The sequence below is a fragment of the Primulina huaijiensis genome, chromosome 2 (genome assembly GCF_012295235.1).
Source record: "Primulina huaijiensis isolate GDHJ02 chromosome 2, ASM1229523v2, whole genome shotgun sequence".
NCBI lineage: Eukaryota > Viridiplantae > Streptophyta > Magnoliopsida > Lamiales > Gesneriaceae > Primulina > Primulina huaijiensis.
In genome coordinates this window covers 31,300,642-31,315,991 of record NC_133307.1, presented here as the reverse complement: position 1 = coordinate 31,315,991, position 15,350 = coordinate 31,300,642, and the positions used below count along the sequence as shown (strand labels likewise).

General features: G+C 36.4%; 2 protein-coding genes across 2 annotated transcripts; one reads left to right on the top strand and one right to left on the bottom strand.

Moving 5' to 3' along the window:
- Positions 1 to 202: 202 nt before the first annotated feature.
- Positions 203 to 3,284, bottom strand: LOC140971648 (eukaryotic translation initiation factor 5). The gene is made up of 3 exons (XM_073434010.1): positions 3,125 to 3,284; positions 1,940 to 2,191; positions 203 to 1,856 (listed from the first exon to the last, which is right to left on the bottom strand). The coding sequence occupies exon 3, from the start codon at positions 1,831 to 1,833 to the stop codon at positions 481 to 483; it is 1,353 nt and encodes a 450-aa protein (XP_073290111.1). The 5' UTR covers positions 1,834 to 1,856; positions 1,940 to 2,191; positions 3,125 to 3,284; the 3' UTR covers positions 203 to 480.
- Positions 3,285 to 10,991: 7,707 nt separating this feature from the next.
- Positions 10,992 to 15,250, top strand: LOC140971647 (vacuolar protein sorting-associated protein 9A-like). The gene is made up of 5 exons (XM_073434009.1): positions 10,992 to 11,214; positions 12,215 to 12,362; positions 12,661 to 12,831; positions 13,776 to 13,955; positions 14,225 to 15,250. The coding sequence occupies exons 1-5, from the start codon at positions 11,105 to 11,107 to the stop codon at positions 15,020 to 15,022; spliced, it is 1,407 nt and encodes a 468-aa protein (XP_073290110.1). The 5' UTR covers positions 10,992 to 11,104; the 3' UTR covers positions 15,023 to 15,250.
- The last annotated feature ends 100 nt before the right edge of the window (positions 15,251 to 15,350 follow it).

The window sequence follows — 15,350 nt, the reverse complement described above, 5'->3', positions numbered from 1 at the left end:
AATTAATTGTCGATTGGCGTACTCTTATCCATATAAATTATGGTTTTTCGAATACTTTTTCAAGTGTGTCTGGATAGATAAACATTGTCTTTGAATATTTTCAATTAATGATGTTCTTTATGTAATAAAATGTATCTTTATTAGATATTTTAATTTTATTGCTTTAAAATTATTATTACATATATCAACGTGAGATAGATACTTAAAGCTAGTTTAATAAAATTCCATTGAAACACTAGAACCAAGGACGCAACAGTCTACATAAAGGCTTCGATCACAGCAACTAAACTTGACAAAAACACACTGAGAAGAACTAAACTCAAACACACACTGAGAATATCAAACTACTACTCCACTCGAACCAAGTCGATGGCATTATTATCAATCACAGAAGTTACTGTAAACCAGTAAAGATGCACCAACAGAAATAGTAATATGAGAAATATCATAGGAAAAATGGACTTGGTAGAGACAAGAGTGTCACTCTTCTTCAGTCTCAGATTCAGCACTCTGCAACCACTCCACAAACGGCTTCACATTTTTCCAAATTGGGGAGCTTTTATTGACACCATGCAAGCCTTTCTCGAACCATTCCACTATGAACTCTTCTTCCAGCATATCGTTGTCATAAAGTGCTTTCACGACCAAACCCACTTCTTTTACTGCCTCGGGACTTACTTTCCCACAAAAGCTCTCTATAGCATGAAGAAGAATTGGCTGTGAATCCTCTTCCTGAACTGCAGCAGCAACGAAGTTCTTCTTCTTCACGACCTCCTTTGAGAAACCTTTTCCAACTCCCTCGAACAGAGCTTCAAAAAGGGCATCAGTAATCTCTTGGGCAGTGCCAGTGAGAGATTCCAAAAAGGGTTTGAGTTTGTCTGCAGGAGAACCTTTTGAAAGATACTCCTTTATTGCATCAACAAGTTCCACGTAAGCATTGGATTTAACCCCGTTTGTCTGTCCATTAACTTTAGGTTTCTCTTCTCTTCCTGGAGAGTTCTTCCCTGATTTTGGCTTATCTTCATTGGCCGAAAGCACGACCATACTGGCAGTAACGGCATTTAACTGCTCTTGAATTCTTTGTTGTGCAGCTGCAGCAGAGGTGTCAGTTTGCCACTCAATGTCATCATCACTGTCGCCACCAGCGACAACTGCTGCTTCATTCTCATCTTCCTGGTTACCTGATGGAGAATGGTCCTCATCAGAGTGATGGGATTTCTTCTTGATGGATACTTTTGGGGCTGCATCCTTCAAATTACCAGTTGAACCCTTCTTCTTTGGGGCTTCTTTCTTAAGTTTTTTCGATTCTTCATCGGCAGCCTCGCCCTCTTTGAGCCGCTCCTTCTCAGCCCTCCTCATTGCTTTCTTGTCTTTTGATCCTTTCTTTGCTTCAGGAGGGTTTTTGAGAATGAATGTTGTCAGCTTGTCCCTCATGTCAACATCTGATACAAAACCACAAGCTGCACATTTGAGATTAATCAATTGTGATTTTGTGATAATAATTTCAGTTTCAGGGTTCCCACAACCATAACATTGGACAAACTTCTTGATGAAGTTCTCGAGGAGTCCAGAAAGTTTTGCCGTATCATGGGCCCCATTGACATGGGAAGTCCCAGTTTTCTCATCAAACTTGGATTGAGCTCCCAGTTCACAACCAAAATACTTTGTGGTGTAAGCAGCAGGTCTAGCCAAGGCCTTCGCGATGTCAACCATATTGACTATATTGGTCTTGATGCCATTTCCACGACCCTCAATTTTGGTCATCATTTTGGGCATCTTATACCTGTAAAAGGCATCATCTTGGTTTCCAGCGCCAATATTTAGCAGAGCCATTTTCCCCACTTTAATATGTATCTCTGCATGACAACTCAGAAATTAAGCAGGCTATCTTTTTACAGATGAAGGAAAAAATAACTCATCTTGGGTAGGGTAAAAATACCTAGCTAAGGGGGCAGTCCACATAAACTGGAAATCTTGGCCGTGTATCTTATATCCTTGCAAAGACTCTTGACGAGTGCAGCCAATTTTGAAAGCAAAATGCCTATCTTTTTTTCTTGACCAAGGACAGTATTCTCCAAGTAACCCGATCGATGATAAAAAGAAAGTGGCTTGTTCAGACATAAAAAACGTTTCTAACTTGACTTCCTCCACTTTTGCTGACTGCAGTGACCGCAGTTGTACCAACCAATACCTGTCAAAATTTACAGAATCCAAGTATAAATACTATCAATTAAAAAAGAAGACTATGAAAATGATCAAGTCCTTGATCAGTTGAACTAGATAGTTTTTATGATCAGATTTAAATCAAGGATAGGTGTTAAACTCGTAAATAATAATGTTCAGATCATTTGTTCGTCAATATTAATCCCAACAGCACACTTTTGATAAGCCATGACATTTATACATAACATGAGAGCTCATATTAGCAATCCTCTGATCCAAAACACGGAAAATGTAGAAGAAATTAAAGACCACACACAGCAAGTTCAAATAGATACCCCTCCAGGTAACCAAACCCTACTAACAAAATAAGTGAAGATGGTGGTTTTGTTATTCTTAACATGTATGCTCTTATTATGGCATCCATAACTATTGACGGAAATTATATCTTTCTACGCAAATATTATACAAGTAATCATGTGGACTCTCGCGCGTATATAAATAAATATAATATTCAATATCACAATCTCGAATCGAATTTTAGAACATGTTTTGAAAAGATAACATCAAAGAAATTCAATCACAACTGCGTAGGTCATAGATTCAAACTTCAGAGTCAATATTTTAAAAGCAGCTGAAATCCATTTAAAATCTCCATTTTCAGATCCAAACGATCACTAACAAATTCAAAACTAAAGACAATCGACACGAAACCCAGATTCATCTCAAATCATAAATCAATTAAACCACATACACCATAATCTCAATCCCGATCTCAATCAAACAAAATAAAATAAATCGCATAAAAATACAGATCTATAAATCAACCACGCAAAAACAGCAACATAACAAACTGGATCGAGAAAATAAAAATAACTGGTCAACAAAACTCAAATTGAAACACGTAGATCCAAAATAGGACGAAACAAACGAAATAAATCGGAAGATTGGAGACCAAAAATACCTTTTAACTGGTAGGAGAAGGGAAAATTTAAAGTGAAGAAATATCAGGTAGAGATTTTAAGCTTCGAATACGTGGCTGAGACTAGATGGGGAAGATAGATAATGAAGAGCGTGTGTGTATTTATAGGGGGGAAGGCAGGAAACCCTAGCCTTTTCGATTAGACGCGTAATAGATATAATTTATAAATCTCTCCATCTATTTTCTATATTAATTAATTAATTAAAAATTATTTCTATATGTATCTCGGCGTTTATTATTATTTTTTGTTCGTAAAAATTACTTTTTATAATTATCTTGAATTATTAGGTAAAAACTTATGTGAGACGGTCTCACGAGACGGATCTGTTATTTGGATCATTCATGAAAAAGTATTAATTTTTATGCTAAGAGTATTACATTTTATTGTGAATATTGGTAGGGCTGATCCGTCTCACAGATAAAGATTCGTGAGATCGTCTTACAAGATACATACTCCAATTATTATGTGCAATTTTTATTTTATAATAAATACGTCTTTTACAAAACAAAAGAACATTCTCTTGTTTGTGCTCGATCTCCTCCAATAACCTTTTAATCCATATTGCCTCCTTGCAAGCTTGAGTAGCTACCATATATTCTGCCTCCGTTGTAGATAACGCCACAACTATCTGTAGTTTTGAAACCCACCTTACTGCTCCACCTGCAAGTGTAAACACATAACCAGTAGTAGATTTCCTCTTATCAGGATCACCAGCATAATCTGAATCGACATAGCCCCTAAGTGTAAAAATCCGATCCTCCATAACACAATGCAGCATTCGAGGTACCCTTAATGTATCTAAGGATCCTCTTCACAGTGCTCCAATGCTCTCGTCCAGGATTCGCCATATACCGACTAACTGCTCCCACTGCTTGAGCAATGTCTGGTCTTGTACAGATCATAGCGAACATCAACCTTCCCACTGCTGATGCATATGATACTCGAGACATCTCCATCCTCTCTGCTTCACAGCTAGGACACATCTCGGAGGATAACTTGAAGTTAATAGGAAGAAGGGTCGAAATTGGTTTACTATCTTGCATGTTGAAGCGTCGCAAGACTTTCTTCAAATAATTTTTCTGAGAAAGCCAAATCTTTCTGTTACTTCTGTCTCGGTGAACTTGCATCCCTAGAATCTTGTTTGCTGGTCCCAAGTCCTTCATATCAAATTCCCTAGCCAACTGTGCCTTCAATCCTTGGACTTGATCTTTCNAAGCATCTGATTTCTTCTTGATTGAATACATCCAACATCTCCTAGAGAAACCATCAATGAACGAGACAAAATATCTCGCTCCTCCTAGGGATACAACCGGTGCTTGCCAAACATCCGAATGAATCAGCTCTAATATGTTTTTGCTCCTGGCAGTAGAAGTGTCAAACTTTAATCTGTGTTGTTTACTGGTAACACAATGCTCACAAAAGGGTAGTGACACTTTTGTAAGTCCTGGCAGCAGCTTCCGTTCTGAGAGAATTTTCAACCCTCGTTTTGACATATGCCCTNGTCTAATGCCTCCAACTCTTCTTGCATTGCTATCATCCACAAGGATACATCCGAGCTTTGAGTAGCTTCGTGGGAACTCGATGGCTCACCATCCTCTGATAATAGACAATATGCAATATTGCTTTCAGTGACATAATCTGAAAGCCAACCTGGTGGTATTCTGTCTCGAGTTGACTTCCTCACATTGGAAACCTCATACTCAACTTGTTCTTGTTCTTCGTGCTCTGGTACTGCTTCACAAGAAATTTGACCTTCATCCGTCTTATTTTCCACCTGAAATATAGTAGTTTCTGAATTCGATGTGCCTTTATCTCCCTTTACTTTATCTTCCTCGAAGATAACATCCCTGCTGATGACAAGCTTGTGAACAGTAGGATCCCACAAGCGAAACCCTTTTACTCTATCAGCATAACCCAAGAAGATACATTTTCTGGATTTCGAATCCAACTTCGATCTTTCTTGCTCATTGTACAGAACGTACACAGGACTTCCAAATGTATGCAAATGAGAATAATCTGTCGGCTTCCCAGTCCACATCTCCATAGGAGTCTTCAGATCAATCGCCACTGAAGGAGAACGATTGATAATATAACAAGCGGTTTTGATTGCTTCTGCCCAAAATGACTTTTCTAGATCCGCAGTCCTCAACATAGCTCTTGTTCTGTCTAACAAGGTTCTGTTCATCCGCTCCGTCACTCCATTTTGTTGAGGTGTGTAAGTCGTTGTGAACTGTCTTTTGATGCCCTCATGTTGACAATATGCATCAAACTCATCACTGGTATATTCTCCTCCATTGTCAGTCCTCAAACACTTGATTTTCTTTTCTGAATCAAGTTCAACCCGCGCTTTGAAATCTTTGAAGATCTGGAAAGCATCTGATTTCTTCTTGATTGAATACATCCAACATCTCCTAGAGAAACCATCAATGAACGAGACAAAATATCTCGCTCCTCCTAGGGATACAACCGGTGCTTGCCAAACATCCGAATGAATCAGCTCTAATATGTTTTTGCTCCTGGCAGTAGAAGTGTCAAACTTTAATCTGTGTTGTTTACTGGTAACACAATGCTCACAAAAGGGTAGTGACACTTTTGTAAGTCCTGGCAGCAGCTTCCGTTCTGAGAGAATTTTCAACCCTCGTTTTGACATATGCCCTAGCTTTCTATGCCACAACACTGTTAATTCTTCTCCTGAACCATTTGATGCAACAGCTAGTTCTGCCTCTTTGTGTGTTTCTCCCAAAAGTACATACAGATTTGCAGCAACCTTTTCCGCTTTCATAACCACAAGCGCGCCTTTCACAATTTTCATGATCTCATTCTCGATACGAGTTTTGCACCCGATGTCATCCAATTGCCCCAAGGACGAAAGATTTTTCGTCAGCCCTTTCACATGTCGTACCTCCTGTATGGTGCGAATGGTGCCATCAAACATTTTAATTTTGATAGTATCGACCCCAGCTATTTCCAAGGCATGATCATTTCCCATGAATACAGATCCTCCTGAGACTAGTTCATAATGATCAAACCATTCTCTCCGAGACGTCATGTGCCACGTCGCTCCTGAATCCATAATCCATGTGTCACAAAATTTGTGTCTGCCTTCTGCAACTGTTGTCGCTTCGCTGAATAAAATTTCACCACTGCCTGAAGTACTGGCCACATTTCCTTGAGAACTCTTGTCGATACTCGTACACTCTTTCTTGAAGTGCCCTTTACCGCCACATTTAAAGCAGTAAATATTTTTCTTCTTACTTCTCGACTTTGATCTACCTCGTCTTTGGTTCCCACTGGAGTCACATTCCATAAATCTTCCTCTTATCATCGGTAAAGCCACTGCCTGCTTCGAGCTTATCAACCTATCTTCCTTGTTCTTGCGTCGACTTTCTTCTCCGAGAACCGCAGTTAAGACATGATCGAATCTTAGAAAGCCCATAAGAATATTGTTGGTAATGTTGATGATAAGTTGATCATATGAATCTGGTAGACTTTGAAGTAAAAGCTCCGCACGTTCATTTTCCCTTATTTTATGCCCCATGGAAGTGAGTTGGGCAAATAGAGTATTCAGTGTGTTGATATGGTCGGTCATCGATGAAGATTCTGCCATCCGAAGAGTATAAAGTCTTCTATTTAGAAAAATCATGTTGTGTAGGGACTTGACCTCGTACATCTTTGTCAGAGTATCCCAGATAACTTTGGCTGTTTTTATCTCATAGATATTTGACCNAACATAGCTCTTGTTCTGTCTAACAAGGTTCTGTTCATCCGCTCCGTCACTCCATTTTGTTGAGGTGTGTAAGTCGTTGTGAACTGTCTTTTGATGCCCTCATGTTGACAATATGCATCAAACTCATCACTGGTATATTCTCCTCCATTGTCAGTCCTCAAACACTTGATTTTCTTTTCTGAATCAAGTTCAACCCGCGCTTTGAAATCTTTGAAGATCTGGAAAGCATCTGATTTCTTCTTGATTGAATACATCCAACATCTCCTAGAGAAACCATCAATGAACGAGACAAAATATCTCGCTCCTCCTAGGGATACAACCGGTGCTTGCCAAACATCCGAATGAATCAGCTCTAATATGTTTTTGCTCCTGGCAGTAGAAGTGTCAAACTTTAATCTGTGTTGTTTACTGGTAACACAATGCTCACAAAAGGGTAGTGACACTTTTGTAAGTCCTGGCAGCAGCTTCCGTTCTGAGAGAATTTTCAACCCTCGTTTTGACATATGCCCTAGCTTTCTATGCCACAACACTGTTAATTCTTCTCCTGAACCATTTGATGCAACAGCTAGTTCTGCCTCTTTGTGTGTTTCTCCCAAAAGTACATACAGATTTGCAGCAACCTTTTCCGCTTTCATAACCACAAGCGCGCCTTTCACAATTTTCATGATCTCATTCTCGATACGAGTTTTGCACCCGATGTCATCCAATTGCCCCAAGGACGAAAGATTTTTCGTCAGCCCTTTCACATGTCGTACCTCCTGTATGGTGCGAATGGTGCCATCAAACATTTTAATTTTGATAGTATCGACCCCAGCTATTTCCAAGGCATGATCATTTCCCATGAATACAGATCCTCCTGAGACTAGTTCATAATGATCAAACCATTCTCTCCGAGACGTCATGTGCCACGTCGCTCCTGAATCCATAATCCATGTGTCACAAAATTTGTGTCTGCCTTCTGCAACTGTTGTCGCTTCGCTGAATAAAATTTCACCACTGCCTGAAGTACTGGCCACATTTCCTTGAGAACTCTTGTCGATACTCGTACACTCTTTCTTGAAGTGCCCTTTACCGCCACATTTAAAGCAGTAAATATTTTTCTTCTTACTTCTCGACTTTGATCTACCTCGTCTTTGGTTCCCACTGGAGTCACATTCCATAAATCTTCCTCTTATCATCGGTAAAGCCACTGCCTGCTTCGAGCTTATCAACCTATCTTCCTTGTTCTTGCGTCGACTTTCTTCTCCGAGAACCGCAGTTAAGACATGATCGAATCTTAGAAAGCCCATAAGAATATTGTTGGTAATGTTGATGATAAGTTGATCATATGAATCTGGTAGACTTTGAAGTAAAAGCTCCGCACGTTCATTTTCCCTTATTTTATGCCCCATGGAAGTGAGTTGGGCAAATAGAGTATTCAGTGTGTTGATATGGTCGGTCATCGATGAAGATTCTGCCATCCGAAGAGTATAAAGTCTTCTATTTAGAAAAATCATGTTGTGTAGGGACTTGACCTCGTACATCTTTGTCAGAGTATCCCAGATAACTTTGGCTGTTTTTATCTCATAGATATTTGACCAAACTTCGTCTGCTATAGCCAAGTGTAGATTGGCAACAGCGTTGTCGTTCATCTCATTCCACTTTCCATCATCCATAATCTCCACCGGTCTATCTCCAATAGCCGTCAAACAATTCTCCTTTCTTAAAACTGCTTGTATCTTTATTTTCCACAGCATAAAATTGCTTCCATTGAATTTTGTTATCTCGTACCTTCCTGTCATTATGTCTACAACAATTTTAGTAGACTGGACAAAATTATCCCGCCTTAAATAAAAAATCTCAAAAAATCTTTTCTGATGTGGAAGATCAATCTAGGCTGCAACCACAGAGCATACTCAGAATTTTAAGAAATTTTAAACAAGGCTCTGATACCACTTGTTGGTCCCACGTGCAGAATTTGAGATAATAAAACCCAAAAATAAAGAATAAACTAGACACCGAGATTTACGTGGAAAACCCCTAAAAATTATTAGGGTAAAAACCACGGGCAAGATGAAAAGAATTTCCACTATAATATTTTGTGGTGTGCAACTCACTCACTTTGTTTCCAAAGAGAACACACACTCTCTTAATACAGGAGAACAAACACCTCACAAATATTATAGAATTAAGCACTCAAATGCTTATAAGATGAGAGAAAACTTGAAGAAGGGATAATTTCCGAATGAAGGGGAGCTCTATTTATAGAGCCCCTGTCAGTGCGCATCTTCTGAAATTTCCTCGAAATTTCTCCAACCACATTTTTTTTTATTTCTTTCTCTGATTTTGACCCATTTGAAAAGTCTTTGCCGACAATAACATCACAATGATCTTACCCAAACCGCGCAGTATGCGGGTTCGTGATTACCGAGCATGTCATTGTTCTAAAAAGCTCCATTAAGCAACCGCTTTTTATAACACAAGATTTCGTTAATTAATATGTTTTTACAAATATTACATATTAATTGATAATGAACTTGTTTTTTTTATATTATTTTGTAGATTTGTGGAAAAATATTAATTATGACATTTTATTAAATTTATATTTTTCAGAACTTGAAAGTTATTCATTTAATCTTAAATTTATGATAATTCTATACATTGTTCTAAAATCATCGCTTTAGTTTTGTATTCTTAAAGTTGATTACGTAGCTTTTTAAAAAAATAAAAGATTTCATTTATATTTTCGAATGAATATGTTTTCATAAATATTAAATAAAAATTCATTAATATAAATATCACATACTAATCGATAATTAGCTTATTTTGTTATATTATTTTATGGATTTGTAAGAAAGTTTCATTATTATGATGTTATATTCTTTAAAACTTTATATTTATTTATTAAAATGTTAAATTTATGGAAACTCTATCTTTTTATTTATTGTTTTGACTTTAAATAATTCAAATTATAGTAAAATTTATAAAATATTTTTTTACAATTAAACCAGTAGTAATCTTGCTTAAACATGAAAAACTTGAAACTTGGCCTCCATGCTTCGACACGCTTCACGCTTTTAGATTTATTCTATCTTTGCACTATTGTTTGACGTAAAATAAATAAAATTGAAAAAAAAATCGTTGAATCTCGTAGTAATATCATTTAAACTTAAAAAACTTGAAGTTTGACATATACACTTCGACATATATCTCGCGCTTTTTAGAACACTGTCGACGGTATTGGATACAGGTGTCAATTTCTAATGCTAAATAAGTTGTTGATTTTTTCTTCATTTATAATGATAAATACAAATTTTGTTTAAATTAAATTAAAATCCACTAATGATATATTAAATGATATTGATTGCCGTATACATCATAGACTACAGACACGATTAATAAACAATTGGATTGAATTGTTTGAATTTGGGAAGAAAAAATGTATTTCAGGCTATTTTATCTCGTAGAAATTTAGAATTTATTACATTAATTACTTGACAAGTCAGAAATAGAACCTCCGCATCAGATTTTCTATCCAAAATCATAAATTTAAGGCAAAATAATTTTTTTTAATAAAGTAAACCAAATCTTATTTTTAAATCAAATCTCTTACGTTGTTTTTCAATAGAAATATTCTTAACCCCTAATTTCGATTATTATCATTATAATCATCATCATTATTGAAAATTTCACGATCGATTTATTTATTTATTTTAAAATAAAACTAAATATAATTTTCAAATTGAATAAATTTAGTCGGTTATTTGTTTGGTTAGAAATTTGTTCAGCCCTAGTTTTGCTAATTTTATTGTTTTTATTATTATATTTTGTTTTATTATTATTGTTATTTTTAATATTAGTATTGTTATCATTAATATGTTTCTATTATTTATTATTACTCTTATCAGGAATATTCTTAATGTTAGTTTATTTCAAATTTCTTAATAATAATAATAGCATGATTAATTTATTTTTTGAAATAAAAAATTAACATTTCCGGAATCATTATTTTAACATCTAAGTGGTGGATTGCGATAAAAGCATAATCTTCTTCTTCTTTTTAATATATTTAGAAAAATATTTATTTTTACTATATTTTTAAAAAATTGGTTTATGCGATGTTCAAACAAGCTTTGGGCCCGAAGGAATTTGGGCCAACCCAATCGATAACTTCTATGTTCCGCTTCAGAACCCATTCCGTTGACGTAAACCCAGCTCAGAATCCAAAGAGAGAGTACCTTTCATCTGATCGCCGATGGAGAACTCTGACGTTTTCGGATCATCCACAGCTCCGCTGACGTGGCACGACTTCCTGGAACGCATGCGCCACCCCTCCGCCGCAGAATTCGTAAAAGCCATCAAAAGGTATTGTGATGCATACGCATCTTTGAAATTTGTGTGCTTGCACGCATATTGTGTCACTCTTTGTTGGTAGATTAGATCGAGGACTTTAAAGGAATCCTTTGTTTTAGAATTGTGGCTGCTCATGGTTCATCCTTGTTAGCTGGAGCTTTGTTTGTGTGGCTAGACTCGAATTAAGGCATAAATGTGGAACAGACGATGTTTTGATGACTTTTTGGGATTTAATTCAAAGATATGAGGTATCTAAGCGTTTAAGCATCGATATGATTCATTATTTGTACATGCTCAAGGATTCTTATGCCTGGAGCCGTTTTTAGTATAACTGGACTCGTGCTAAAAAAAAAGATCACATTTCACCAACTTTGGGAAATTAACTCAAGTTAGCATAGCTTTCTAAATGTCTTTTTTAAAAATATAAAAATAAAAATTCATGCTAGGTTTATTTCAGCGTTAACACGATGCTAAAGATTTATTACTCAAGTTGTAAACTGCTTCTTTATCTTGTTTTCTGTTTTTTTTTCGACATTTAGTTCAATTAAATTTATCCACTTACTCTTTCAAGACGATGTTGCAAGAAGTACCAATTACTGTTAGCTAGTATAAAAGTTAGTAACACAAAACACGCTTTTGTTTCCTTAGCTTCATTTTCTCTTGTATATAAGCTTGCATTTGTACAGACGACATTTATTTTCTTCTGATGAATATGAATGCACTTTTTCGTCTACACTATTTACTCATCAATCATTCACGTGCATGTGTAGTTCTCTCAGAATTAATAAGGCATTTAATTGATAGTATGTGCCACTTTGTTTCCATAAATCGCACCATCTTGGTAAGTTGTTGCGTGCTTCTCATTCAATATATCCACAACAGTTTGGAGTTTACAAAAAAATTATGTTGCCATGAAATGAAGCAAATATTGCTGAGTGCTGAATATTATGTTCTTCATATTTGGTTTTCACATGTAAAAACTGGATATATCTAATTAAATTTCTTTTTTCAGTTTCATAGTGTCATTTTTGAACAATGCACCAGATGCAGAAAGGGACAGTGCATCTGTTCAGGAGTTTCTCAGCAATATGGAAGCAGCATTCAGGGCTCACTCCCTCTGGGCAGGATCTTCAGAAGAAGAGTTAGAGAGCGCGGGTGAAGTGAGTACCCTTTACATTTTCTACTATGTTTGCAAATATATGACCTTTGCGATCTAATGATTATCTAATTTTCAGCCTTTCTGTTGTGATTTGCTATTGCTTATTTTACATCGATGGTTAAATATAATAACTTATTTTAGGAAAAATGTGCTTTTTGCATTCATAGTTTCGACTTTGTTTAAATTTTCTGTATTCTTGCATGATTATCTTGCGTTCCGTTCTGTTACAGTAAATGGGGAAGAGTGCGTTTTAATCCGTCGTTATCTTTTTATGATTTAATATACTCTTTGAATTGCAGGGACTGGAGAAGTATGTCATGACAAAGTTATTTACACGCGTATATGCTTCAGTTCCAGAAGATGTGAAAGCCGATGATCAGCTGCATGAGAAAATGGCTCTGGTTCAACAATTTATTCGACCTGATCATTTAGATATCAAGCCGAAATTTCAAAATGAAACATCATGGTTGGTGAGTGCAGGAATGGACCTACTGATTTTCACCTTGCCTTGCATTCTTCTCTAATTGAATCCCATGTTAAAACATTTGGTATGTGATTGCCACAGATAGGAGGTTGTGCTGGCCTCGCCTTTTCTTGATGTTTCGGATCATATCCCCAAGATGAAATTGATTATTCTAATGTGGTTTAATTTGGAGTAATTTCTTGGACACCGTAGTTGATACTTGATCTGGTGTTGTTAGAGGGAAGCATAGCCTTCGATCGTATTTAGAATTAAAAAAATAAACTTGAACTTTTCGAGATGGAATTAAATATTTGGCTAGGGTAATGAATCAAGTTTGTAAAGGAAGTGACTTGTGAAAATATGAGAGATTCATTAACTACCTGTTCTATTACCATTTGTTAAGCTTGTAAAAATGATTTTTCCTGAGGAAATCATAGGTGGAAGACAGCTGGAAGCTCCTACCTAATCAGTTTTCTTTTCAATTCAGTTACTTTGGATGTCCTGTATGTATTAATCAGATATATGTTTTGTCCTATCTGTCATACCTTAAATAGTTAGTTCCATGCTTAATATTACTAGTTTGATTTGTTGTCTGATATATGCCAGATGCGTGGAACAAATCATGATTATATTTCAGATATTGATGAATAAGCCAGCAAAGCAATTCAAAATTTCTTGTTTTTTATGTAATATTTTAAGTTGTTGCATGGTTGTGTGGCACGCTGTACTTGACAAATTATATGTTATTCATGGAGAAGTTAACTTGTAATCGGGAATACTAAACAAAATGTTACATGATGAGAGAAAGAAGATGAGTAGAGACAGAGTTATATCCCCTTGATTTTCTAAACAAAAATTCTAGTGTTATGCAATACCCTATGAACTAAAATCATTTACTCCACTAGGTCTTATACCATGAAAGTAATTCACTCTTGTTTTGCCATTGTGCAGCTTGCACAGAAAGAGCTGCAAAAGATTAACATGTACAAGGCACCTAGAGATAAACTTCTGTGCATTTTACGTTGTTGTAAGGTTATCAACAACCTACTGATCAATGTCTCTGTTGCGTCTGATGAAGATCATCCAGGAGCTGATGAATTTCTCCCGGTTCTTATTTATGTCACCATAAAGGTATTCTGTTTGTTTGATTTGGCATCCGTTGGAAGATTCTCTACTATTATCATTTATGATTCAATTTGACTGCTGCTGTCTGTCTAGTTTGCCGTTAATGTTATATAAACATTCTCTCTGGTGGATCTGTTATTATGTGATTTCGCGATTGTTCAACTGAATATATGTGTTCCTTGAGAACTCATCATGGTGATTCTTCATTATTATAGTTGCTGTAATATACTAAGCCACTAAGTGCTCGACTGTTAAAACTTTGTGTGGCTGACCAGGCAAACCCACCTCAACTACACTCCAACTTATCATATATACAACGGTTTAGGCGGCAAACTCGCTTGGTATCAGAAGCAGCATACTTCTTCACAAACATGCTTTCTGTGGAATCTTTCATTATGAACCTTGAGGCAAAATCCCTTTCAATGCATGAAATAGAATACGAAACAAACATGGAATCAGCTCGGGCACTTCTTTCTGGCCTTTCAGAGAGCTCAGACAATTCATATGCTCAAGCAGATCGAAGTTTCGGTTACATTCCTAGGGGAGAACCACTGGAATCCAGACCAGCTTCGAATTCTAGGAAACATCATCTCTCCGCAACACAACCTCAATTACCGGTCCAATCATCTGAAACTGGATCAAGAATCGAGGAATCTCTTGGGAAAGACCAGGTATCTTTGGATAAATTTCCGTCTATCTCAGACCTGGAAAATAAAGGTGCGACCATGGTGTTAAAGGAAGACGACATAAGCCAAATCTTTCATGATTTCCCATATCTGTATGCCCTTGCCGGTGATCTAACTGTTAGTGATGTAGAAGATTTGCTAAACAATTACAAGCAACTGGTGATGAAGTATGTCTGCCTTGCCAAAGGACTGGGTGTGACAACCTCATCACCTCCCAATATTACACAGGAATCAGAAAAAACCAATGATCTTAAGGACGTTTCTAGTTTAGTCAACGACCTAGGCGAAGGATCGGTTTCTGGGTTGGAAAATATGGAACCGAACTTGCCCGAAGAAGAAACTTTGCAAACTCAAGGGGAGAAAGGGGATGAAAATTCTGTAAGATGACTATGGATCACTTTATCGCGTGTAATATTGCGCTGATTTCAGTGCTTATTGTATGACTCATAGTGAAAAAAAGTGAAAAAAGATAGAGAAGTGTTTTTCATTCTTTTAATTAATTTCATACCGTATGTTCTATTTGTAAATCATCTCCTTAAAATATTTTTTGGGTCATTAAATCTCAAGTAAAAATAGGGAGTGAATTTTGCAGCAGGAGACAATCTTCATACACAAGAGATTATACTAACAGAATTTGGTATAATCGTGTGCTACTCATTGATTTTTACAAAAATATCACATCTTTCTCAAAAAATTATTCAAATATTATTTTTTA

Coding starts and splice junctions, on each gene's coding strand:
- LOC140971648 (XM_073434010.1), bottom strand. CDS start 1,833: ATGGCTCTGCTAAATATTGGCGCTGGAAACCAAGATGATGCCTTTTAC.
- LOC140971647 (XM_073434009.1), top strand. CDS start 11,105: ATGGAGAACTCTGACGTTTTCGGATCATCCACAGCTCCGCTGACGTGG. Junction 11,215..12,214: donor TTCGTAAAAGCCATCAAAAG/GTATTGTGATGC, acceptor TTCTTTTTTCAG/TTTCATAGTGTCATTTTTGA. Junction 12,363..12,660: donor AGTTAGAGAGCGCGGGTGAA/GTGAGTACCCTT, acceptor TTTGAATTGCAG/GGACTGGAGAAGTATGTCAT.